General features: G+C 33.2%; 1 protein-coding gene across 5 annotated transcripts in view; it reads left to right on the top strand.

Moving 5' to 3' along the window:
- EXOC6B (exocyst complex component 6B) overlaps window positions 1–21,725 on the top strand; it is a 742,202-nt gene that overhangs the window by 337,199 nt on the left and 383,278 nt on the right. For 4 of the 5 annotated variants that reach the window (XM_012475649.2, XM_064364233.1, XM_064364234.1 and 1 more), the window contains one exon: window positions 11,215–11,283. The exons of the other annotated variant lie outside the window; for it this stretch is intronic. In XM_012475649.2, coding sequence (XP_012331072.1) covers window positions 11,215–11,283 — 69 coding nt within the window. The remainder of the gene's footprint in view (window positions 1–11,214; window positions 11,284–21,725) is intronic. 5 annotated transcript variants of the gene reach the window in all.

Below are 21,725 nucleotides of genomic sequence, written 5' to 3'. Positions count from 1 at the left end.
TAGAATATTTCACTGATACCACATTTATGACATACCACATATTGTAGTTTGTACCTCTCTTAATTTATTTATCAACTGTTAAGGAACAGTGGTGACCATGTCATCCACACCAGTGGTCATAGAGTATGGGTCATATAAATATTTGTTGACCAAATGATTCATGTCAGATTTCTCCCTCTAGATTTTGGTGTCTCTTTTGAAGTATAGAATTAACAGGAGGGAATTGTGAATTTAAATACAAATGCCATGTAATAGAAAGCCTTCTGGGATGTCTTGATTATTGTACTGTAGTAGTTTTGAAGTAACAGGGTGTATTAATTTGCTAGGGGTACCATAAGAAAATGCTATAGAATGGGTGATTTAAACAATAAAAATCTGTTTTCTCACAATTCTGGAGGCTGGCTGTCCAAGATCAAGGTTCTACCAGGGTTGGTTTCTCCTAAGGGCTCTCTCCTTGACTTGCAGATAGCCGCCTTCTAGCCATATCCTCATACAGCTTTTTTCTTTGCTTACCTCCTCTTTGTATAAGGTGTATCTTCCTCTTTTTATAAGGATACCAGACCTGTTGAAATAGAACCCCGTTCTTATGATCTCATTTAACTTTAATTACCTCTTTAAACCAAATACAGTTACATTGAGTCTAAGGACTTCAACATAGGAATTTGCAGGGGAGACACAATTATAGTCATAACACAATTTAGTTATAGCACAGGGTGTTTGGAAAATATACAAAAAAGATTCATTTTTAGAATGTACAATTTTTTTTCTTTGTGGTATTAGGGCAAGTTATATAATTTCTCTTAAGCATCCCTTTTCTCACCTATGAAATTGTGACAATAATTAGGCCAAATTGCTTGTAAAAATTGTGATTGTAATATTTGACCCAAATTTCAAAATATTGATTGTAAAACTTTCTATTGACAAGAAGGTAACAGAAAATGAGGATCATTTCTTGATAAGTTAAAGGCTACTTTTAGAGGTTTAGAGTTAAAACTTAAATAAATGCTGCCTTTAGAAGTTTAGAGGTTAAACCATAGGTTGCAGATTCTCAACCTATGGGCCAGAAACAGCTTGCATACTGGTTGTTGGCCTACACAATGCTTAAAAAATTTTAAATTAGTTACCAACCTCTAAAAGTCAATTAGCATCACATAAAAATCTAGATTTCTAATTTAGATTTTTTCTAAGCATGATAGTAATAGACTGGCCATGAGTAGCAATGTTGCTATCAAGGATATGGTTTAATGTGATGATTAAAATTTAATATCACTTATATTGTCTATCCAAAAAAATGGCAAAATAAAAGACAGACTGACAGGACCACATTGATGTGGAAAAAAAATGTTGTGCTTTGTAAAAATAAATAATAGTCCTTGATATTTCATATACCAAGTATGTCTATTAAGAGAATATGATTTAAAATTGCCAGCATCCATCACTTAGTCCCAATACCCATTGATACCTGTAGCTCTGAATTTTAAAATTCGATTCTTAATGAAAGCTGGCCTATTAAGGACATATGCAGTCAAAAGAAAAGTAAATGCCCATATATATAATCAAATACCAAAAGGCCAATTTAGAAGTTTGAATGAAAACATTAAGGCATGTTTTAGACAGTCTGTTTTGGGTTTCTTATTCCTATTCTTTGATCTTTTAGGTCTATCCATTGGTAAAGATATATTATGACTCACATCAACTCAAAGTTTTTAAAATTTTTTTTGTTGTGGTGATAGTATAAATGTCCTGTTATTTTGAAATCATTTGCCTCAATTACAAACTAACTTCTACCACTCTTTTCAGGTTTTGTAGAATTTCTCTTTTGTATTCTCATTGATTATTCAACCCCTTTTACCTTGCAATTTAATGCAAGGTAAAAGGGGTTGAATAATCAATAAGTAATTGAAACTGGAATATAATCCTTTACCCCTTTGTCCTTGCTGAGAATGCCTTATTCTACTTTTCTCTGAAGGACCCCTCATTTTCACCTCTTCTGTAATACCCTCTTATAAAAATTTTCTTTTACTTTTGAAGAAGTTTAGATCTTCAGAAAAGTTATGCATATGGTATCCACATATACTTCACTTAAGTAGTCCACTTATTAAAACTTGACACTTCCTCTCTCTCAAAAATTTGATTTTGAAAGAACAGAGGTATGTGTGTATATGTGTGTTTGTGTGTGTGATTATTTCCTTTCTCTCCCAAAACTGAGCCATTTGGAAGAAAGGGGCATGCATTATTCATAATATTTGGAACTCCAAATACTGAAATCTGTGTTTCCTGACAATAACATTCTTCTACATAAGTACAATACAATGATTACTTTGGGAAATTTGACATTGATAGTGACACTACCCCTTAATATACAACCTTTATATAAATATCTCTAGTTGTTCGAATAATGTTCTTCCTGGCAGATTTTTTTTCCTTCATTTTTTTCCTTGCACCCACATCCAGACAAATTTTACACCTGAGTTTTTATGTCTGTTTAGTCTCCCTTAATATTCATCTGTTTAGGTACATCTGGTTATGTCCTCATGACTAGAGTCAGGTTAATCATTTTTGGCAGGAATATTACAAAGGTAGTAATAAGTTCTTTTCATTGCATCACATATGGAGACACATATTGGTTAAAATGGTCTAGATTTCTTCACCATAAAGGTACCCGGCCCCCTTTGTAATTAGCAATACATTTAGACCATGTGTCAATCCTATTCCCAAACAGCTTGTCACCCACTGGTTTCGGAATTCATTGATGCTTCTTTCCGGAATCATATATTACTCTGGTTGTTATAAGATACTGTGATTTTCTGTTTTTTTTATTTCTTTCACATTTATTTGTCAGCATTCTTCTATAAAAAACTTTCCTTTTCTCCCCTTATTTTTTGTAGTATCAGTATGGGCACATGGATAATCATTTTATATACAGTAAGCTATATTCCATCTTGTCTTTTATTTTGATTTTCCGCTTGTTCCAAATCATCTATCCAGTTTTTGAGCCCTTTTCTTTTCTTTAATTTCTTTTGTTTTCCACAAGAAACCCCAGGTTCTGTCCCAGCCCTAGCATCAGCCATTTCTTCAGAGAGCTCTAATTTATTACTAACATGGCATTAGGTATGCTCCTTTTGTAGACAGAGCTAAGAAATATACCTGCTACATTAATGTGTAGACATTAAAAAAATAAATCGCGAGTTAAAGCTAATACTTCTAATTCCAGTCTAATGTAATAGATTTTTTTCTGTCATTCTACATTTGTATCTGCAATATTCCGGTTTCCAAGGTATCAGTATGTTAACTCATTTGGATAATTATATCACACACAGAAAATAGTTGCAGAATTATTATGCAAATGTCACTAAAAGCAATAAAGTTATTAAGTTCAGGATTTCTTTGCAGTTCTTTTAATCCTACAGCATATCCCACTAAGTCTGTATAGTTCAGAGTGCTATGTTCAAAGATTCTTTTGGCTAGTTTTCTTTTCTTCTGTTCGATTGTTACCAAATTGATATATAATTATTTTCATTTATTTCTTTTTGTATTATTTTTTAGGGTTCAACTATCCTTATTTATTTAAATTTTTGACTATTTAAAATATGAACATGGTTCAAAGGCAAAACTATATAAGAAGATATGTTCAGTGAAATCTCATTCTCATCCTTATCCTTTCCACACTGCTCCTACCCACCTTTTGTAAGTAATAAGTGTTGTTAGTTTTTGTGTGTATACCCTTCATTATACCTTAAGCAACATAATTATAATAGCATAATACATATATGTTTTTGTACTTTGTTTTTTTCACTTGAAAATATATTCTGAAAATTACTTCATATCAGTTCACAGAAATCTTTCTCATTCTATTTTTACTGCTAAATAGCACTCAATTGTTTGGATGTACCATAGTTTATTCAGCCATTCTATACATGGATACGAAATGATTTTCAATGTTTTTCTATTGAAAAGTGGTATTTTAACTGCACAGCTATTAGAATAGCTAAAATAAAAAAATACTGACATTACCACGCACTGGCAAAGATACAGAGCAAATGGAACCTCATATATTGCTATGAAAATGTGAAATGATAAAGTCTCTTTGGAAAACAGTTTGGCAGTTTATTATAACATTGAACATACAGCTAGAAGTGGTCATATATATGACCTGGCAATCTCACTCCTGGGTATTGAACCAGCATATTCACTCAGAAACCTGCAGCTTAATATTTATAGCAGCTTTGTGCATATACTACTAAAACTAGAAACACCCTAAATGTCCTTCAATGGAAGAAGGTATAAATGAACTGTGGTATGTCCATAACTGAAGTATCACTCTGAAATAAAAAGGAATAAACTGCAGATGCAGGAAACAACGCGATGAATCTCAAATGGATTATGCTGAATGAAAAAAGCCAGATTCAAAAGGCTACATACTATATGAGTATATCCATATGACAATCCTAAAAAATTCAAAAATCTAGAGATAGAAAATGGATCAGTGTTTGCCAAGAGCTAGGTGTCAGGAAACAGTTTGACTACAAAGGGGCATAGGGAATTTTGGGGAGTGCTTGAACTGTTTCTTCTTATCTTGGTTATCATTGATGATTACAGGTCTAAATGCATTTGTTAGAACTTACAGAATTGTTTACAAGAAAGTGAATTTTACCATATGCAAAACACTTTAAAACTTAAAAAAAAATAAAAACCTGAGAGTTGTGTTTCCATGTGGTTGGAGCTATATCCTCAGCGTATGTTTCCAGAAGCAGGATTGTTGAGTCAAGGGGTAAATGCATGTATAATTTTGCATTATGTCAAATTCTCCTCCATAGGGGTTATAATATTTTCTATACCCCACCACCCATCCCAGCAATGTATGAGTTGCCTATTTTCTCACTTCTTCTTTGAGTATTTATTTTAAGCTTTTGAATTTTTGCTAGTCTCATAGATAAGAAATAGATCTCTTTGTAGTTTTAATTTTCATTTCTATTACTATGGATAAAGTTGAGTATCTTGTAAGTTTCAGGGCTATTTATATATCTTTTTGTTTTGTAAACCGCTTATGTCTTTTGCCTATTTTTTTAATGATTTTATTTTTTGTTTTTTCCTTCATTGTTTATTAGTTCTTTATATATTAGGGATATCTGTTCTTTACCTATAATATTGTAACATTTTTAACCTACTTTTCCTCACCTTAATTTTTTTATCCTCTCAGACTTTTTATATTTAATACCAAATAGTGCTAAATTGCCTCTTTTGCCTAAAGGGTTAGAGTTTCATAGCATATAGTAGACCCTTTTTAAATAAAGACTAGTTGCATTTTTGTTTCACCAGTGTTCAGCTTTTTTTTTTTTTTTTTTTTTTTTTTGAGATAGGGTCTTGCTCTCTCACTCAGGCTAGAGTACAGTGGCATGATCTCAGCTCACTGCAGCCTCGACCCCCCAGGCTCAGGTGATCCTCCCATCTCAGCCTCCTGAGTAGCTGGGGGTACAGGCATGTGCCACAACACCTGGTTAAGTTCTGTAGTTTTTTTGTAGAGATGGGATTTTGTCATGTTGCACAGGCTGGTCTCGAACTCCTTGGCTCAAGCGATCCACCTGCAAGTGCTGGGATTACAGGTGTGAGCCACCATGCCTGGCCCCCAGTGTTCAGCTTTAAGCAGAGAATTCTTCAGGGACTATCCTGTGGCATTGGTCACAAGTTTTTTGCAGTGCCTGAGTAAGGAGAAATGGTTTTTCTTGATTTTGTTCTGCTTAGTGCAAACACTTGAGTAGATAAAGTAGTAATCTGCTTAGGGATTTCTCAGAAAGAATCCTAATAATTTGTGAGAAGCTCTGTGGCATAATTTTGTACTTTTTTTTAGGGTAGGGCTCTAGCCACTGTGTTCTTATATGCTCAAAGTCTTCAAATTCTTTATACTTTTGCTAATTCTGGTCATTTAAAATTATAAGCCTTCCAGTTTGTTGGTGTTTCTGTGGTGTTTAGCTGTGTAAAAGCTCATGTCCAAATGAATTCTACTCTCCTTTTCTCTGAATTTTGGGAAGCAACATAGTCCTGAAATGCACACTGGTGAAAAATGTTTGCCAGATATTTCCTGGCTTATAGGCATAATATGGACTGTCAAAATTGATCCTCTGAATGCAAAGTCAGTGCCCCTTTGCTAATCATTTGTTGTCTGATCTCTGCAGAAAAATTACTGGTACATTTTAATGAGTTGAGATCTAAGTAATGCTCAGAAATGGGGACCAAGTCCCTGCATTTGTTTACCAATATGGAGAAACGATTTTGTACTCAAATAATTAATGAGAAAGATATCTAAATTCCTGGCAAACCTCTGTCAAACTCTTGGGATGATCCATCTACTTTGAAAGCCTTCTTAAGAGAAAAATAAATGCCATGTGGGTGTATGAGAGAGTGTGTGTGTGTGTCTGTGTATTTGTGTGTCTTCTGATACAGCTGTGAGAACAATGGGGCTAGAGTGTACTAATTCATTTCTGTTTTGATGTGCTGTCTTTATCAGCAGCAGAGGTAAATCTCTCATAATATTATCGCTACTCTTCTTGAGTAGAGGGAGGCAAGCAATATTTTCTTATAGTGTATTCCCCTTTTCTAAGGGTATGCTTATACAGCAGTAAAGCTGGTAGAGTTATATTTTTACTTGGAGATGATTTTTCTTTCTTGCCTTCCTTCACTAGTGAGTTTTTTAAAATAGTGGAAATAGTTATGAACTCTTAATCCTTTTAGGGGAAGGGTTAGAAAAATATTAAATGAATACGTCTGATAGAAGTTGAATGACATATATTTTAAAAATCAAAATCTCCTTTTTTAAATATGTAAAGGCATTTTTCTTATATGCTATGAGAGGAACTTAGCCATTTACTTTTCCATTTTTAGAGACTTTTTTTTTTTCTTTTGCCTGAACTAAGATGTATTAGAGAAGAAGAAAAAGATATCCTAGTAGTCATATCCTGGTGTTTTGTAAAAATTTTTGTAACCAGAAATGTTGCTGTTTCTTTTCATCCTGATCATCTAATTTTCCCATGTCTGTGCTGAATCTTTATATCTTCTGTAGTAAATATTTTCTGCAGGTGCTCATCTGTTTTTCAGGGGGCTGCTGATTAATCCCATTTCAAAATTTATATTTATTTTGGAACATCCTGTATCTTCAGACTCTTTTTAGTCATCTATACATTGGTCTCATGTGTTAGCTGGTATCTTTATAGAATAATGCTATTTAACAAGCCTTTGATTCAAGCTGTTAATAGATACTATAAAAATGTAAGAATCATTATATCAAAACAGTCAGATTAGCCACATATATCGGTACCTAGTTGATACCAAACGTGGATGCCAGTATGATCCATTAGATACCAATTCATGAGCCTAATCTGTCAATGATTTCTAGTAGATATGTGAAAGTGTAATATAGAAGAATATAATAGTTGCTTCCATGATATCTACCTCTGGATATTGAAGTTCAAACATTCTCAAATTCTTTTACTAACTCATTATTTATCTGTTATTGAAACTGTATCCTAGTTCTTTTAGTTTATATAATATTATAATATGATATGAGGCACAGATATCTTAGTTATAGAATCTAAAATCTTACATACTGTTTGATCCTCTGGAAAAAAAAAGAGGTTTGAACTGGCAAAAGGCACTAATGCTTTCCAAACTATGTAGGGAATTAGGCAGCTGCTGTCCTTGGTGATGAAATTGTTTCACGTGAATTCTTAAGGAAAACAACTAGTTAAAAAAGCGAGATAATCTTGAATATACTATTTGTGGCTACTATTTGTATCTTCATAGATCTGTTTGAACCTCTAGAAAAATATAGACTCCAGTATCTTAAAGTCTTGAGTTCCTGACTGCCAGGCAGAGGAAATGTTTAACTATTCTAATCATGTTTCTGTATCTCAGAAAGAAAGCCCTTATGAGAGGAAATGACAACGTCCTACCACAAAGTTATCTCTTATCAGTTATAGTCGCAGTCGATAATGATTTGTCACATTTGGACATGTGTAAAATGCAAGGGCTGTGTTATTTTCTTTGGAAAGGAAAAAATTAGATGAAGCTGATAAAGAAGGAGTCATGGCTTTTGTTAGGAGACAGAAACCATTAGAAACAGTTATTGTTAGCTTAGGAAAGTGTCCTTGGACCCTTTCCTCTGCCCCAGCTGAAATCTAAACCTGCTTGAATCATTCTTTGCAACTTGAGGGGAGGGAGGGTCAAAGAAAAGGAAAAAGTATGAATATAGCTTTGACAGAGAGTTAGCATTTTAAATGGAGAACAAGATGTGGAGCTTAAAACAGACCCATTTCTGTGAGTCAGGAAAAACTGCATTTTCTTCTGATACTCTTCCCCACTCCTATTTATTTAGATTTTTGAAAGTTCATTTTTTATTCTTCCAGACATGTAGCATTCCTTCACATCCAATGTATGTTGCTCTTCTCCTTTTGCCTTTCTGTAGTTGTGATTCTTTTTCGTTAGTGGCAGCAGAGAAAACACATCTCGCTCTAAGCAACATGAGTCAGTGCATACTTTACATACCTTTATCCTCACAGCACTCTTCTTGGTTCCTCACAGTGTTCATTCCTAGTGTTCCTCACAGAGGGGAGCATAGAGGAAAAATGATTTCTAAATATTAAGCTATTTTGGGAGTAGAGGGAAAGGTTGTGAACGGAAGCCCCATTTTAGTCCCTTTTCTTTTTGTCTAGGTTTCTGTGTACTGCCTTCAAAGCAGGCAGTCCTGTGCGTAGGAAGACTTAACTGGAAGATGGTTCCAGTGGTTAAGAAATAATTATGACAATACTTACAAGTCAGAGCACTATAGCCAGTTTGAAGCTGATAGAATGATGTCACAACAGCCTCAGAGAGAATAGATTTGGTTCTAAATATTTGTTGGAGATGACAAAAAAAAAAGGCCTTTGTCTCCTTTTTAAATATATCCACTTTTTTAAATAGTCTGCCCAGATAAACTAGTGTTAGCCCATTAGTAATCAAACGTCTTTGTTATGGGTCCCTTTTACCTTATTTATCACAGATTTCTAGGGACATTCTCCCTTAATGTGGATGTTCATTCTACAGGGATAGGTCTGACATGTAAAAGGGCTAAGGCATGTCTGAGAAATGGCTACAGGCAGTTTCCTTTTGAGTGAAACTATGGTTCTGAGACGAAGTTAAACAAAATAAACTACATGGAAAAGAACATACAAACAAAGTTATGATTGAATTTGCTACTCAAAATTAGGGAAGAAAAAATCTTTAAACTTTTGTAAATGTATAACAAAGAATTTTATAATAATTAATTCTAAACAAAAGAAAAACATGTCGTTTCCTATACATATCAAATTTTTAAATATGTTTTCTTCTTATCTTTTTTCATATACATGTGTAGTTTTTATGTAGTTTAAATACTATTGTGACTATCATGTTTGATGTTTTAAAATTTTTCTTCTTTTGAGATTGTGTTTTGCTTAGCTGTGGGCTCTGGCTTTTTGGCAAGATAAAAGAAATTTTCCTCATATTTTGGCAAGATAAAATAGGCTCTGGTTTTCTGTCAAGATAAAATAAATTTCCTTTAGCTCTCTACTTTTCAATCCAAAAGAGGAGACTGTAAAGATGTTTTAGTGTTGTGGTCATTTCAAATAAGAGTGCCTGAAATGATCACCTGTGGATTCTTTGTGTAATTAAGAAGAAAATTAGTGTCTATTTGCATTCTTACAATTTTTGTATGCTTTTTGATTCTACTCTTTTTAAACTGCAGGCTGCACATCTGACCATAATTTTTTTTTTCAGTAATTTGCAATGCTCATTAACGCTTCTAAAAGTTTTTTTTTTTTTTTTTATTAAGTAAAGTTATTCTTGGGACATGGTATAGGATCTTAACCATTTAACTATCAGTGTGCTTACAGAGTATATAGTGCTATCAAGGAACTTAAATATAGAGATTTAATCTTTGCTCTCATGGGTGTGAAGCAGATGAACAGAATAGTTGCTTAATATGGTTAATAAGCTTGAACCATAAATATAAAGGTGTGATGGTTTCAGAGGGAAAAGAATGTAGGTGTTGCGCTGTTAAATTTTAGAATTAGTAGATTTCATTTAGAAAAGTATCTTGATAAAGCAGCTATGGCTCAAAAGAAGAAATGAGGTTTACTTTATGAAATAAGGGAAAATGACCTTGTAATTAAGAATCAACCCTGCTCAATTTAGATGTGCCTGCTGCTTATATTCTGATTATATATATATGTATATATATTTTAATATATATATAATTATATTATAATTATAATATATATATAAATTAGTTACCAGTGTTACAGTAAAAACTTCAGGCAGGTCTTTATTTTGATTATTTCTTTATGCTTTTTTCTGTTTCTTGTTTTGTTTTGTTTTGTTCAACATTTACTTTCAGTATTTCCTTTTATTCTTGTTAAACCCCTATAAATCAGCTGATTGTTTTCTTTTTCAACTGAGGAAATCAGGGCCAAAGTAAATTGTGAATTACTCTTGTCAGATCACATAGCAAATCAATTTTAGCATTGAAACTAGACTCCAGTTCTTACCTGATTTTTTTTCTTTTACTTTCTCTTTGGATATTTAGATTTAATTAACATACACTATTCACATTAAAATCTGTTGGTTACCTCTTGGTTTGACTTTTCCATTATTGTCTTCTTTTTCACAGAATCTCCCCTCTTTTCGTAGCATATTTCTATATTTGATTGCATGCTGACAAGTATTGATGAATTATTGTGCTCTTCAGAAGTTGGCTGACAGGCCATGATTCATACTGTGTGGGAAGTTTTTTTTTGACTACTACAACTTAGTTTTTTATGTAAACTGTCATATCTTTTAGGAAATAAAGTTGTCATGAAAGGTGCTTTCTCACATGGTTCTTATTTTCCCTTTAGAGTCCCATGGCCAAAGATGTATCTCTAAAGGCAAATGCAGGATTGGTGCCACCTGTTTCTCTTCTCTGCTACCAATCTTTGTGGTCTTTGTCCCAGCGTTGGTGTATATCTTCACAGTTTATTAATCCTATGGGTAAAACATAAGAACTAGGTCTTTGGAAACCTATTTTTTTGTTTGTTTTGTCTTTCTCACTTAGAAGCTAGAACTGGCCTTTATAAAAAGAACGAAACACTTGAGTAGCAACAATTAATGTAGTTGTCCTTAATAGCATTGTTTGAATTTTGTTTTGTTATAATCTTATGTTTGCAGGTACCTGGGGCCCAAGATTTGGTGGATTTTTCTCCAGTTTATCGATGTCTACACATATATTCTGTCCTGGTGAGTCTTTATCCGGCTCTGCCTAATAAAGATGTACGTTGAGTTCAAAACTTTGCTTTCTCAATTTTTGGTAGGTTTTCGGTTTATTATTAAGAGTGAGAAATGAGAAAATTCTTGTTGTTTAAGGACTGTTCATTATAAAAAACAATTCATTTGTTCTTGAATCTTTTATGTTTTTATGCGATACGCTATGGCTAGTGACATTTCTATCAGTCATCAATAAATCAGTAGCTTATAACTAGAAGTAGTCATATACATCCAGATTTCTGTTTTTAATTGAATAACATAGTTATTTAAATAACAGTATTCTATCTTTACATATTAAAATAGTATTTGTGAAAATGTTTACTTTTTTATGTCTAATGGCAGTTATTCCTTTTGTCATATCAAGCATATGAAAAAGGGAACCTCTCTGTCTGGGGGATATTATAGATGTTAATAATATTCTAAGAAATAATCCCTTTCTCCATTTTGGTAGTACACTCACATGAATACACATAGATACATAGAAAGTGAATAAAAAATTAAACTCTAGTATCAACCAAGACAAATTGGTGAGAGAAGCCCATTATTTTTATTTTTATTTTTTTTAACAGAAACTTTCAATGATGCTTATATCAGGTTGTTTCTGATATGTTCAAGTATGTCTTATTGCCCAGTCTCTTATCAATTCTCTTTGTTAATACATATATACAAACATATATAAGTAAGTATATATATACTTACATATATATACACATATATAAATACACATATATATGTATGTATGTGTATATATATATGTATATATATATTTTTTGAGACAGAGTTTCACTCTTATTGCCCAGACTGGAGTGCAATGGGGGCGATCTCAGCTCACTGCAACCTCTGCCTCCAGTGTTCAAGCAATTCTCCCGCCTCAGCCTCCCAAGTAGCTGGTATTACAGGCATGCGCCACCATGTCTGGCTAATTTTGTATTTTTAGTAGACTTAGGGGGTTTCTCCATGTTGGTCAGGCTGGTGGTCTTGAACTCCTGACCTCGGGTGATCCACCCACCTCTGCCTCCCAAAGTGCTGGAATTACAGGCGTGAGCCACTGCGCCCAGCCTTTTTGTTCATATATATATATATATATATATATATATATATATATTTTTTTTTTTGAGACGGAGTTTCGCTCTTGTTACCCAGACTGGAGTGCAATGGCGCAATCTCGGCTCACCGCAACCTCCGCCTCCTGGGTTCAGGCAATTCTCCTGCCTCAGCCTCCTGAGTAGCTGGGATTACAGGCACGCGTCACCATGCCCAGCTAATTTTTTGTATTTTTAGTAGAGACGGAGTTTCACCATGTTGACCAGGATGGTCTCGATTTCTTGACCTCGTGATCCACCCGCCTCGGCCTCCCAAAGTTGTTCATATATTTAACACAGTGTCACTTGGTCATTACGCCTGACATTCTGGGATACTGACCTGTGGACTTCATGATCTGAAGTATTTTGTGGTAGTTTTATTAGTTTGATAAAAAATCAGGTAATTTCCTCTTCTCTCTCCCAGTTCTTCATCTTCTTCTCCTTTCTTTTTCTCTCTCCGCTCCCTTTACACTCTCTCTCTCTCTCTACCATTTAGTTTTTTTTTTAATAGGCGGTTAAAGTAGTGAATACTAAAAATTATATGTTATAATGTGATTTTTGTATTTACATTTGAATATAAGTAGACCTCACTAGTATAGATATCCATACTGGGATCATTCTAATAGTGGAGAGGCATTAGAATTGAATTTAATATGCACTAGCAGCAATTTCTCAGAAGACATTCTTTTTTTTTTTTTTGGTTTTATAAAGAAGTTCTGAATATTTTACTACTAAAGTAGCATATACACGTTTAGAAATTTTAAAGTTACAAAAAGTAAATAAAACAGAAAGCATGAAAATAAAATTATAATTGCCTACAATTTCACACCTAGAACCACCGTTATTTAGGTTTTATGTATTTACATCTAATATTTTCAGACTTTTTAACAAAAATGAAATACATTGTCTAATATATGTACAATTAAAAAACTTTTATTTTAGGTTTGGGGGTACATGTGAAGGTTTGTTACATAGGTAAACTCATGTCATGGGGGTTTGTTGTATAGATTATTTCATCACCCAGGAATTAAACCTGTGCCCAAAAGTTATCTCTTCTGCTCCTCACCCTCCTCCTACCCTCTCCTCCCTCAAGTAGACCCCAGTGTCTACTGTTTCCTTCTTTGTGTTCATAAGTTCTCATCATTTAGCCTCCACTTATAAGTGAGAATATGAGGTATTTGTTTTTCTGTTCCTGCATTAGTTTGCTGAGAATAACAGCCTCCAGCTCCTTCCATGTTCCTGCGAAATACATGATCTCATTCTTTTTTATGGCTGCACATTACCATTCTTGTTATATAAAGGTGAAGCTCAATGTAGATTGAATTGTATCAAGGCATCTAAAACAATTAGACAATTTTTTTCGATCACAGGTATAGATAAGAAATCATATACATCTTAGATTGTGACACTCTATTATCATTTCATAAAGGGCCCCCCTCTTGTATTTTATTTTGTTTTGTTATATTTTTTTCCATTCATTCACTGTTTATAAGCCCAGTTGTCTCACATCTCCAACCATACTAACACTAATATATGTAATATGTGGTCTTAGATGTGTCTATATCCTTGAAAAATATGTAATCATTTGTATATGTATGTACTTTTAATTTACTCAAATGCTGTTGTGCTATGGATCTAGTTTCCATTTCTCTGGTTATTAGTAAAAATTGTGCTGTTCCTTATAGACTAGTGGATCTTTTTAGATTTTTCTTCCATAAAGTGCTCATTTTTAACCTTAGTTCAATTTTTTATATTGGATTTTTTGCTTGTTTCCCTTCTCTTCTGAAAGAGAAATTTCAGAAATTTCTCATATATTGTAGATACTGACAGTTTAGAATGTTAAAAATGTCTTTTTTTTCTTTACAATTTGTCACCAGACTCTAAACTATGTCTATGTTATGTTCAGTGAAACAGAAATATTTTGTTTTCATGTAATCACATTCATCAGTTTTAACCATATAAGTTTATACTTTTGAGGTTTTTTTTGAAACTCTTTATCCTGATGTCAGAATATTCCCTTTACATTATCTTTAATATTTTACCATTTACATTTTCATCTTAATCCATCTTGGGTTCATCATTGTATATAAGGGTGCTTTAGAAAGTTCATGGAAAAAGGAAATTAAAATATCAAAATAAAACATTTAAACTTTATTTTTCAACAGAAGCTCCATCAAGTTCAAGACACGTTTGTAAACAATTATACTAGCCATTTAGTCCATCTCTATAGAATTGAGGTCCTAGAAATTTAACTGTGTCAAGGTAGTCTTTAGTACATTATTAACTGAAGAAAAATAGTCGCCCTTTAAAGGTTTTTCTTTTTTAAATTAATAAACAAAAAGAAGTTACAAGAAGCTAAATCAGGACTGTAAAGTGGATGTCTAATGATTTCCCATTGAAACTCTTGCAAAATTGCCGTCATTTGATGAAGGGAGTGAACAGAAGCATTGTTGTAGTGGAGGAGGACTATATAGTGAAGCTTTCCCAGGCATATTTCTGCTAAAGTTTTGGCTCAAAGTCTCATAATAAGCAGATGTTATTGTTCTTCGGCTCTCCAGGAAGTCAACAAGTAAAATGCTTTCAGCATTTCAAAAATCTGTTGCCTCAACCTTTGCTCTTGACTGGTGTGCTTTTGCTTTGACTAAACTACTTTAATCTCTTGGTAGCCATTGCTTTGATTGTGCCTTGTCTTCGGGACTATACTGGGAAAGCCATGTTTCTCTTCTGCTACAGTTCTTCAAAGAAATTGTTTTAGTTCGTTGTCACACTGCTATAAAGAATTCTACCTGAGGCTGGGTGCAGTGGCTCATGCCTGTAGTCCCAGCACTTTGGGAGGCTGAGATGGATGGATTGCTTGAAGTCAGGAGTTCAAGACTAGCCTGGACCACATAACAAAACTCCGTCTCTACTAAAAATACAAAAATTAGCTGGGCGTAGTGATGGGTGCCTGTAATCCCAACTACTCAGGAGGCTGAGGCAGGAAAAGCACTTGAACCTATGATGTAGAGGTTGTAGTGCTACTGTACTCCAGCCTGAGTGACAAAGTGAGACTGTGTCTCAGAAAAAAAAAAGAACACTACCTAAAACTGGGTAATTATAAAGGAAAGAGGTTTATTTGACTCACAGTTCTGCAGGCTTAACAGGAAGCATAGCTAGGTGGCCTCAGGAAACTTATAATTATGGTGGAAGGTGAAGGAGAAGCAGGCACTTTCTTCACAAGGTGGCAGGCAGGTAAGAGAATGAATATGAGGACAGGTAAAACTGCCATTCTAAAGCTATCAGATCTTGTGAGAGCACTCACTATCATAAGAATAGCATGGGAGAAACTGCCCCCATAATCTAATCACTTCCCTCCTTTGACATGTAGGCATTACAATTTGAAATGAGATTTGGTTGGGGACACAGAGCCAAACCATATCATAAATGGTTCAGAATCTTGATTCCCCACTTGTTTAAAATTTCCATTGAAAGTGCTCTGCTCTTTTCTGCAGCTGATCTGAGTGCAGTGGTTTTGCATTGAGTGGAAAATTTGCTTGACTTTAATTTTTCAGGGAGAATTGTGTAATCTAAAGCAATTGAGAAGTCTATGGTGTTGGCTATTGTTTATACTGTTAATTATCAGTTCTCTTCAATTAGGGCACAAACAAGATTGTTTTCTCAAAAATTGATGTGACTGGTCTGTCATTGCAGGCTTCATTTTCAACATTGTCTCATCCCTTCTTAAAACAAGTTATCCGTTTATAAGCTGCTGATTTCTTTGGGGCATTGTCCTTATAAACTTTTTGTAAAGCTTTAGTGATTTCACCATTCTTCTACCCAAGCTTTACCATAAATTTGGTATTTATGCTTGCTTCAATTTTAACAGAATTCATGTTGCTCCAATAGAGGCTCTTTTCAAACTGAGGTCTTATCCTTTTTAGTGCCTCAAACTAGATGCTATTCAGACATATTATAACAAGTTAGTAGAAGCTTATTTTGGTGTAAAAATATTTTGAAATCCATGCATAGTTTGTTCAAAATATGCATTTTCCATGAACTCTTAATGAACTTTTTGAAGACCCCTTGTATAATATAGGGCTTTATATTTTTCCATATGATGAATTCAGTTTTATCATTTCCATCTACTGTGTGATCTGCATATCACTCAGTGATTTCTGATAGTACTCTGGCATATACTAAATTTCAACATTTACATGGTTTTGTTTCTGAGCTCATTTTTTGTTATATTAGATTATATAATATATTAAAATAGATGGTGTAAAGTAAGTCCCTTCCCATGTCTTGTCTTTAAAATTGCATTAGCTACTTGTAGACCTTTATTTTTTCATATATATATTATAATAAGTTTGAGATTATTCAAAAAGTCCTTCTAGAATTTTGTTTTGAATTGATTGAATTTGTAGTTACATTTTGGGAAGAATTGACAACTTTAGAATGCTAAGTCCTCCTATTAATGGAGGAGTAAGATCTTTTAAATTATTTAATTGTGCTTTCCCTCAAACTCATGCTAATAGTTTTGGGCGTTCTTTGTTAGATAAATAGCAAAATACTTAGGATAGTTTTTGTTGCAGTTTTCTACTTTATTTTCTAATTAGTTATTGCTGATTTTGAGGAACAGTATTGATTTTTATAAGTTGATCTTACATCTAGAAACGTTGCTCAACTCTTCTATTGGTTCTAATAGGCTTTTTGGTTCATAAGTTTTCTGTGTAGTCAGTCATATTGTCTGCAGATAGTGACTTTTTTTTTTTCCTATTTGTATATCTCATTATTCTTTTTATTATCTTATTGTATTGACTGGAATCATCATTGCTTCATTGTTCAGTAAGGTGATAGTGAAACTCCTTGTCTTATATATGAATTTTTTTCATTGACTAAGCATTATAATAGGTTTTTGGTAAATAATTTTTACTAGTTATTCATAGACTCTTCATAATCTTTTAAGAAAACATAAATGTGTGTTGAATTTTACTGAAGGTTTTCTATACTTATTAACATATTTATTCTTAGTTTATGAATATGGTGAATTTCATTGATAGATTTTTTTTTGATATTAACTCATCCTTGCATTCATTAGATAAACTCAATTTGATGAACATGTATTACTACTTTTATAACATCCTGTAAAATTTAACTCCTTTTTATTGTTGCTTTATTTTTTATTTTTTGTGTTTGTACGTTTGGCCATATGTAATACAGCCCTGAAATTTTCATTTTTGGTGTGTTCTCCTTAGATGGTTTGTAAGTCAGTGTTGTTTTAGCTTCATTAAAATTAGTTGAACATCTCCCCCTTTTTTCTGTTTTATGAAATGACTTATATAAGAGTTATCTGTCTCTTGAAAATTGTGTAGAACTCATATATGCAATAATATACATTTTTCCTTTGCCACACAGTTATTCCTTTCTCCCTTAACATCTTGTTTTTGTGCTCCATGATTTTGTTTACTCTCTTCAATAGCATATATGGATAAGGGAGTTCACAGTTGTAATTAAGCCAATAGTCTGTAGAAATCATATTTACTCACATCAAGTTTTAAGGTTAAGAGTAAGCCTCATAATTCAAAATTTAATGATTTTTTTCCCTCAAATAACATAAGGTCTGTAAAATGGCTAGTTTTTTTTTTGTTTAATGTTATATCCTCCAGTACCAACATTACTTGGCATATAGTAAGTACTCAGTAAATATTAGTAAATAGTTGCATGAATAAATAAGTAGTAACTAAAGAATCCAGTACATTTGTTTGAACATGTGTTGATTCAAATCTTATGATTTGTTTCCTTGCTTACAAAACACTTACTGAATTTCTCTTCTGCATGGAAGGAATTTGGAAAAGCAAGAATATATAAAAGCTAAGGCCTTATGCTTTAATATGATTACAGTATACCAGGAGAGAAGCTGTATTCGTTGAATGACTATAATATGACTGCATTGTATCTTATCACTGTACGTATGTTAGTTTTTATAAGCTATTAAGATTTTATGATACTAAAATATAACTGATTTTGCTCAAGTGAACTCTAATAGTGATTCATGAGTATTTAAATAATTTGATCACATTTACTAGTTGTATGGTGTTAGACTACCTTTCTCATATATGAAATAAGATAATACTTACCTTACAGCAGCTTATAAATGGATAATGTGTTTTAAGAAGGGATGAGACAATGTTGAAAATGAAGCCTGCAGTGACATTGAATAAATAGTGCCTAACTCAATCACTGACTTGCATAGTTGGCATTTAATATATGGCAGTTATCTGGTAGTTATTATGTATCTCTGATGCTGATGATTAGATACAGTATTGGTATTTTAAAAAGTGTTTGGCATTAACTATAGACATGTAGATAGGGGTTCTGGTCTCTGTCATCAATATACAAATTTTTAAATATTCACACAATTGTACGGTGACCATATATAGTCCCAAGCTATGTAGAAACTACTACATACTGGTTATTATTTAGGGATGATAAAGCTCTAGAAAAGCAGGAGAACCTTCAACTGCCCACTTAAAAGTAAATTCTACACAGTAGTATTCCCTACTGTTGAAGTATTTTATATTCATAAATTATCTATAGCAATTATTAAGGCATTGTTTATATGGCAGAAACAGGTCTCTTCTCCCATTCGTAGTGTTTCCTAATTTTGAAAAGGTACAGTTAGTGGTAGAAACCCAGTTCTATTTTCTGGAGAATATATGTTTATTTTCTGGACATTGATTTTCTAGGTCTATAGGGACTTTAAATAAATACTCAGATATCTCCATTAGAAAAGAAAGGACCAGAGATGTATAACTTCTAGCGCTGACTCTTCATAGCACTTTTGGGGCTGTAATTTGTTACCTCTCTTTGTTATCTCATTCTCAGGTCACAAATTGGCATTATTGCATAGTGAAGGATAGTTCCTCATAATATTAATTACAAAGATTTTTAAAAAATGGATTATTTAATATAAATATTTGTAATATAAGTTTTTCTTATTTTCTAATATAATTAATATTAATATTAGGCCTTAAGAAAAAGGATTTAGGAATAGAGAAATGGGGATTGAGGAGAAAATAAACCACATCTCTCACATTCCTTTACATTCCAATACTTGTCTCTACTTCTTCCCTTTTCATTCTCTCATCAACTCAGTATATTAATCTTCTGTTTTTAGCACTTTCTGAATCTGTATTTTTCTGGACCTTTTGGCTCTGACTTTGTTGATCATTTTCACTTTATAATTCTTAATCTCTGTCTTCATTTATAGTATGTTTTTCTTCTTTTCTACCAGCCTGTCTGATAGTTGTTGCCTGTTCTGGTCTTTGTGAGCTTTACTTCTTTAGTGTCCTTCATTGTTCCCAGGGTTTTACCCTTGTCCCACTTTTGTTTGTCTCTTGCCTTTCTTGAATGGTATAATCTAGCCTCATGATTTGGAATGCTAATGACTCCCAAACCTATATCTTCAGTCCTCAGCTTTCCCTTGAGCTTAAAACTTGTATATATTGACTACTGAACAGAACCTTTTGGATATTCACAGGCACTATAAACTCTGTATCTCTCTATGTTTTAAAATGAAGGCATTATCTCTTGCCTCTCCTGCCCATCTGCATTTCTAGTGATGCCAGTTAATAGTATCATCTATGTAGTCACCAGCCAGAAACCTAAACTCTTTGGTTTTTCTGAATACCATCCAAATCTTATTTCCTAAATATAGTTTTACTCCATCTCATCTTTCCCTGTCCTAAAATTATTGCTCTAGTTCAGATTCTCATCAGAATTATTGAAAATAGTCTCCTTATCTGGTCTCCCTACCATTATCTTACACCCTTAACTCAGTTCTCACTATAGTAATAATAATCTATTCAACATACAAATCTGACATATATGCTATCTGCATAAAATTCTGTAATGCTGTAATTGGAGTAAAATGTAGAAGTATAGAATACAATATAATATATATAGACAGTCTTCCATGTCTTATCATCCATATTTCCTGATGCATACCACCTTACTTTATTGATACTAAATAAAATACTTCCAATTCTCTGAATGTACCATGCCTCTCATTCTTTCTTTCCTTATGCTAGTCCTTCTGCCTGAATTACTATTCTTATTTATCTTACTACTTCTTATTTATTTTATACTTGTATCCTCCAACAGTTTTTTTTTTATGTTTCAGCTTGAACTCAGTGGACCTTCTTCTCCTTCACATAGGATCCAGTGTATATTTATATTACTGCTTAACTTTATTATATCATCATATTCTAAATGTGTTGTTTTTCCTCAACAGATTGTAAGCTCTTTTAGGGCAGGTATATTTATTCATCTTTTCTTAGTCCCAGTACTTAGCACTTAGTATTAGTAGTATGTAATACTCAGTAAGTGTTTGTTTTTGGTTTTGAATGATAACTACTCTCCTTTTGACCTGCAAATGAATTCAGTATTCTAGTCGCAGGCACTGTTACACAATATCAGGGCTGGGACCTATATGAGGGAAAACAGTTCTATTGGTGTCCAACGGAAGGATCATAACATAAGTAACAAAAAGTTCTAATATTTTGTCATTTACAATAGTGTTTATCTGAACTTTTGGCCTGGAGGATAACAAGGCACTCTTTGAATAAACATGGCAATATTTATTATTTTTAGTGAAACCGACCTTCCACTCACCCCCCTTTTATGGCTTTGCTGCTTATAAATTCCCAAAGGATTATTTGAAAAATCCTACTTATATCTGCCAGCCTTATCAGTAGGGCAGGAGTTCATGTATTGTAACAGGAGGTCAGATTTCGGTCATGGTCTTATAGATGGGGCCAAGCACCTGCAAATTCTTCCTTTGGTGACCGAAGTGAAGTACAATATCAAACAGGCAGTGAGACTTTTCTAGGAAGTGCTGAACTTTGGCAGGAAGGGCAAACTTTGGCAGGGGGAGGGGAGGGAAGAAAGTGAACAAAGGTCAGATAGTGGTTAATTGAGACATGGTCTTTGATATAGTAATGCAGTGGAAGTGTGCAGGGCAAAGGTAGAAGCATTTTATGGAATCATTTAAAAATTTTTATATGGTTTGAATCTTCACATTCACATACAGTTTTGAGATGAGCAGATAAGGGGCAGGATATAAAATATTTTATAGTAATTGAAGAAAAATATGTTTTTAAGAGGGGAAACAAACTAAAAATTGCTGTTAAGCAAATGATGGATAATAATAATTTGAGGTTTTTGTATGTAGTGTAGTGGTAGTTATAAAGATGGATGGACTATGTGTCTGATGAAGACAGACTATTCTGTCTTGTAGATATTTATGAACTTTATTGACTCAGTCGGCTCTAATCCTCAAACCTATCTCAGTGT

This window comes from Aotus nancymaae, unplaced genomic scaffold (assembly GCF_030222135.1).
Source record: "Aotus nancymaae isolate 86718 unplaced genomic scaffold, 86718_ANA_hifiasm-v0.15.2.pri h1tg000057l, whole genome shotgun sequence".
Lineage (NCBI taxonomy): Eukaryota > Metazoa > Chordata > Mammalia > Primates > Aotidae > Aotus > Aotus nancymaae.
Note: the sequence above shows the minus strand (reverse complement) of the source record. Positions and strands in the feature narration are given on the sequence as shown.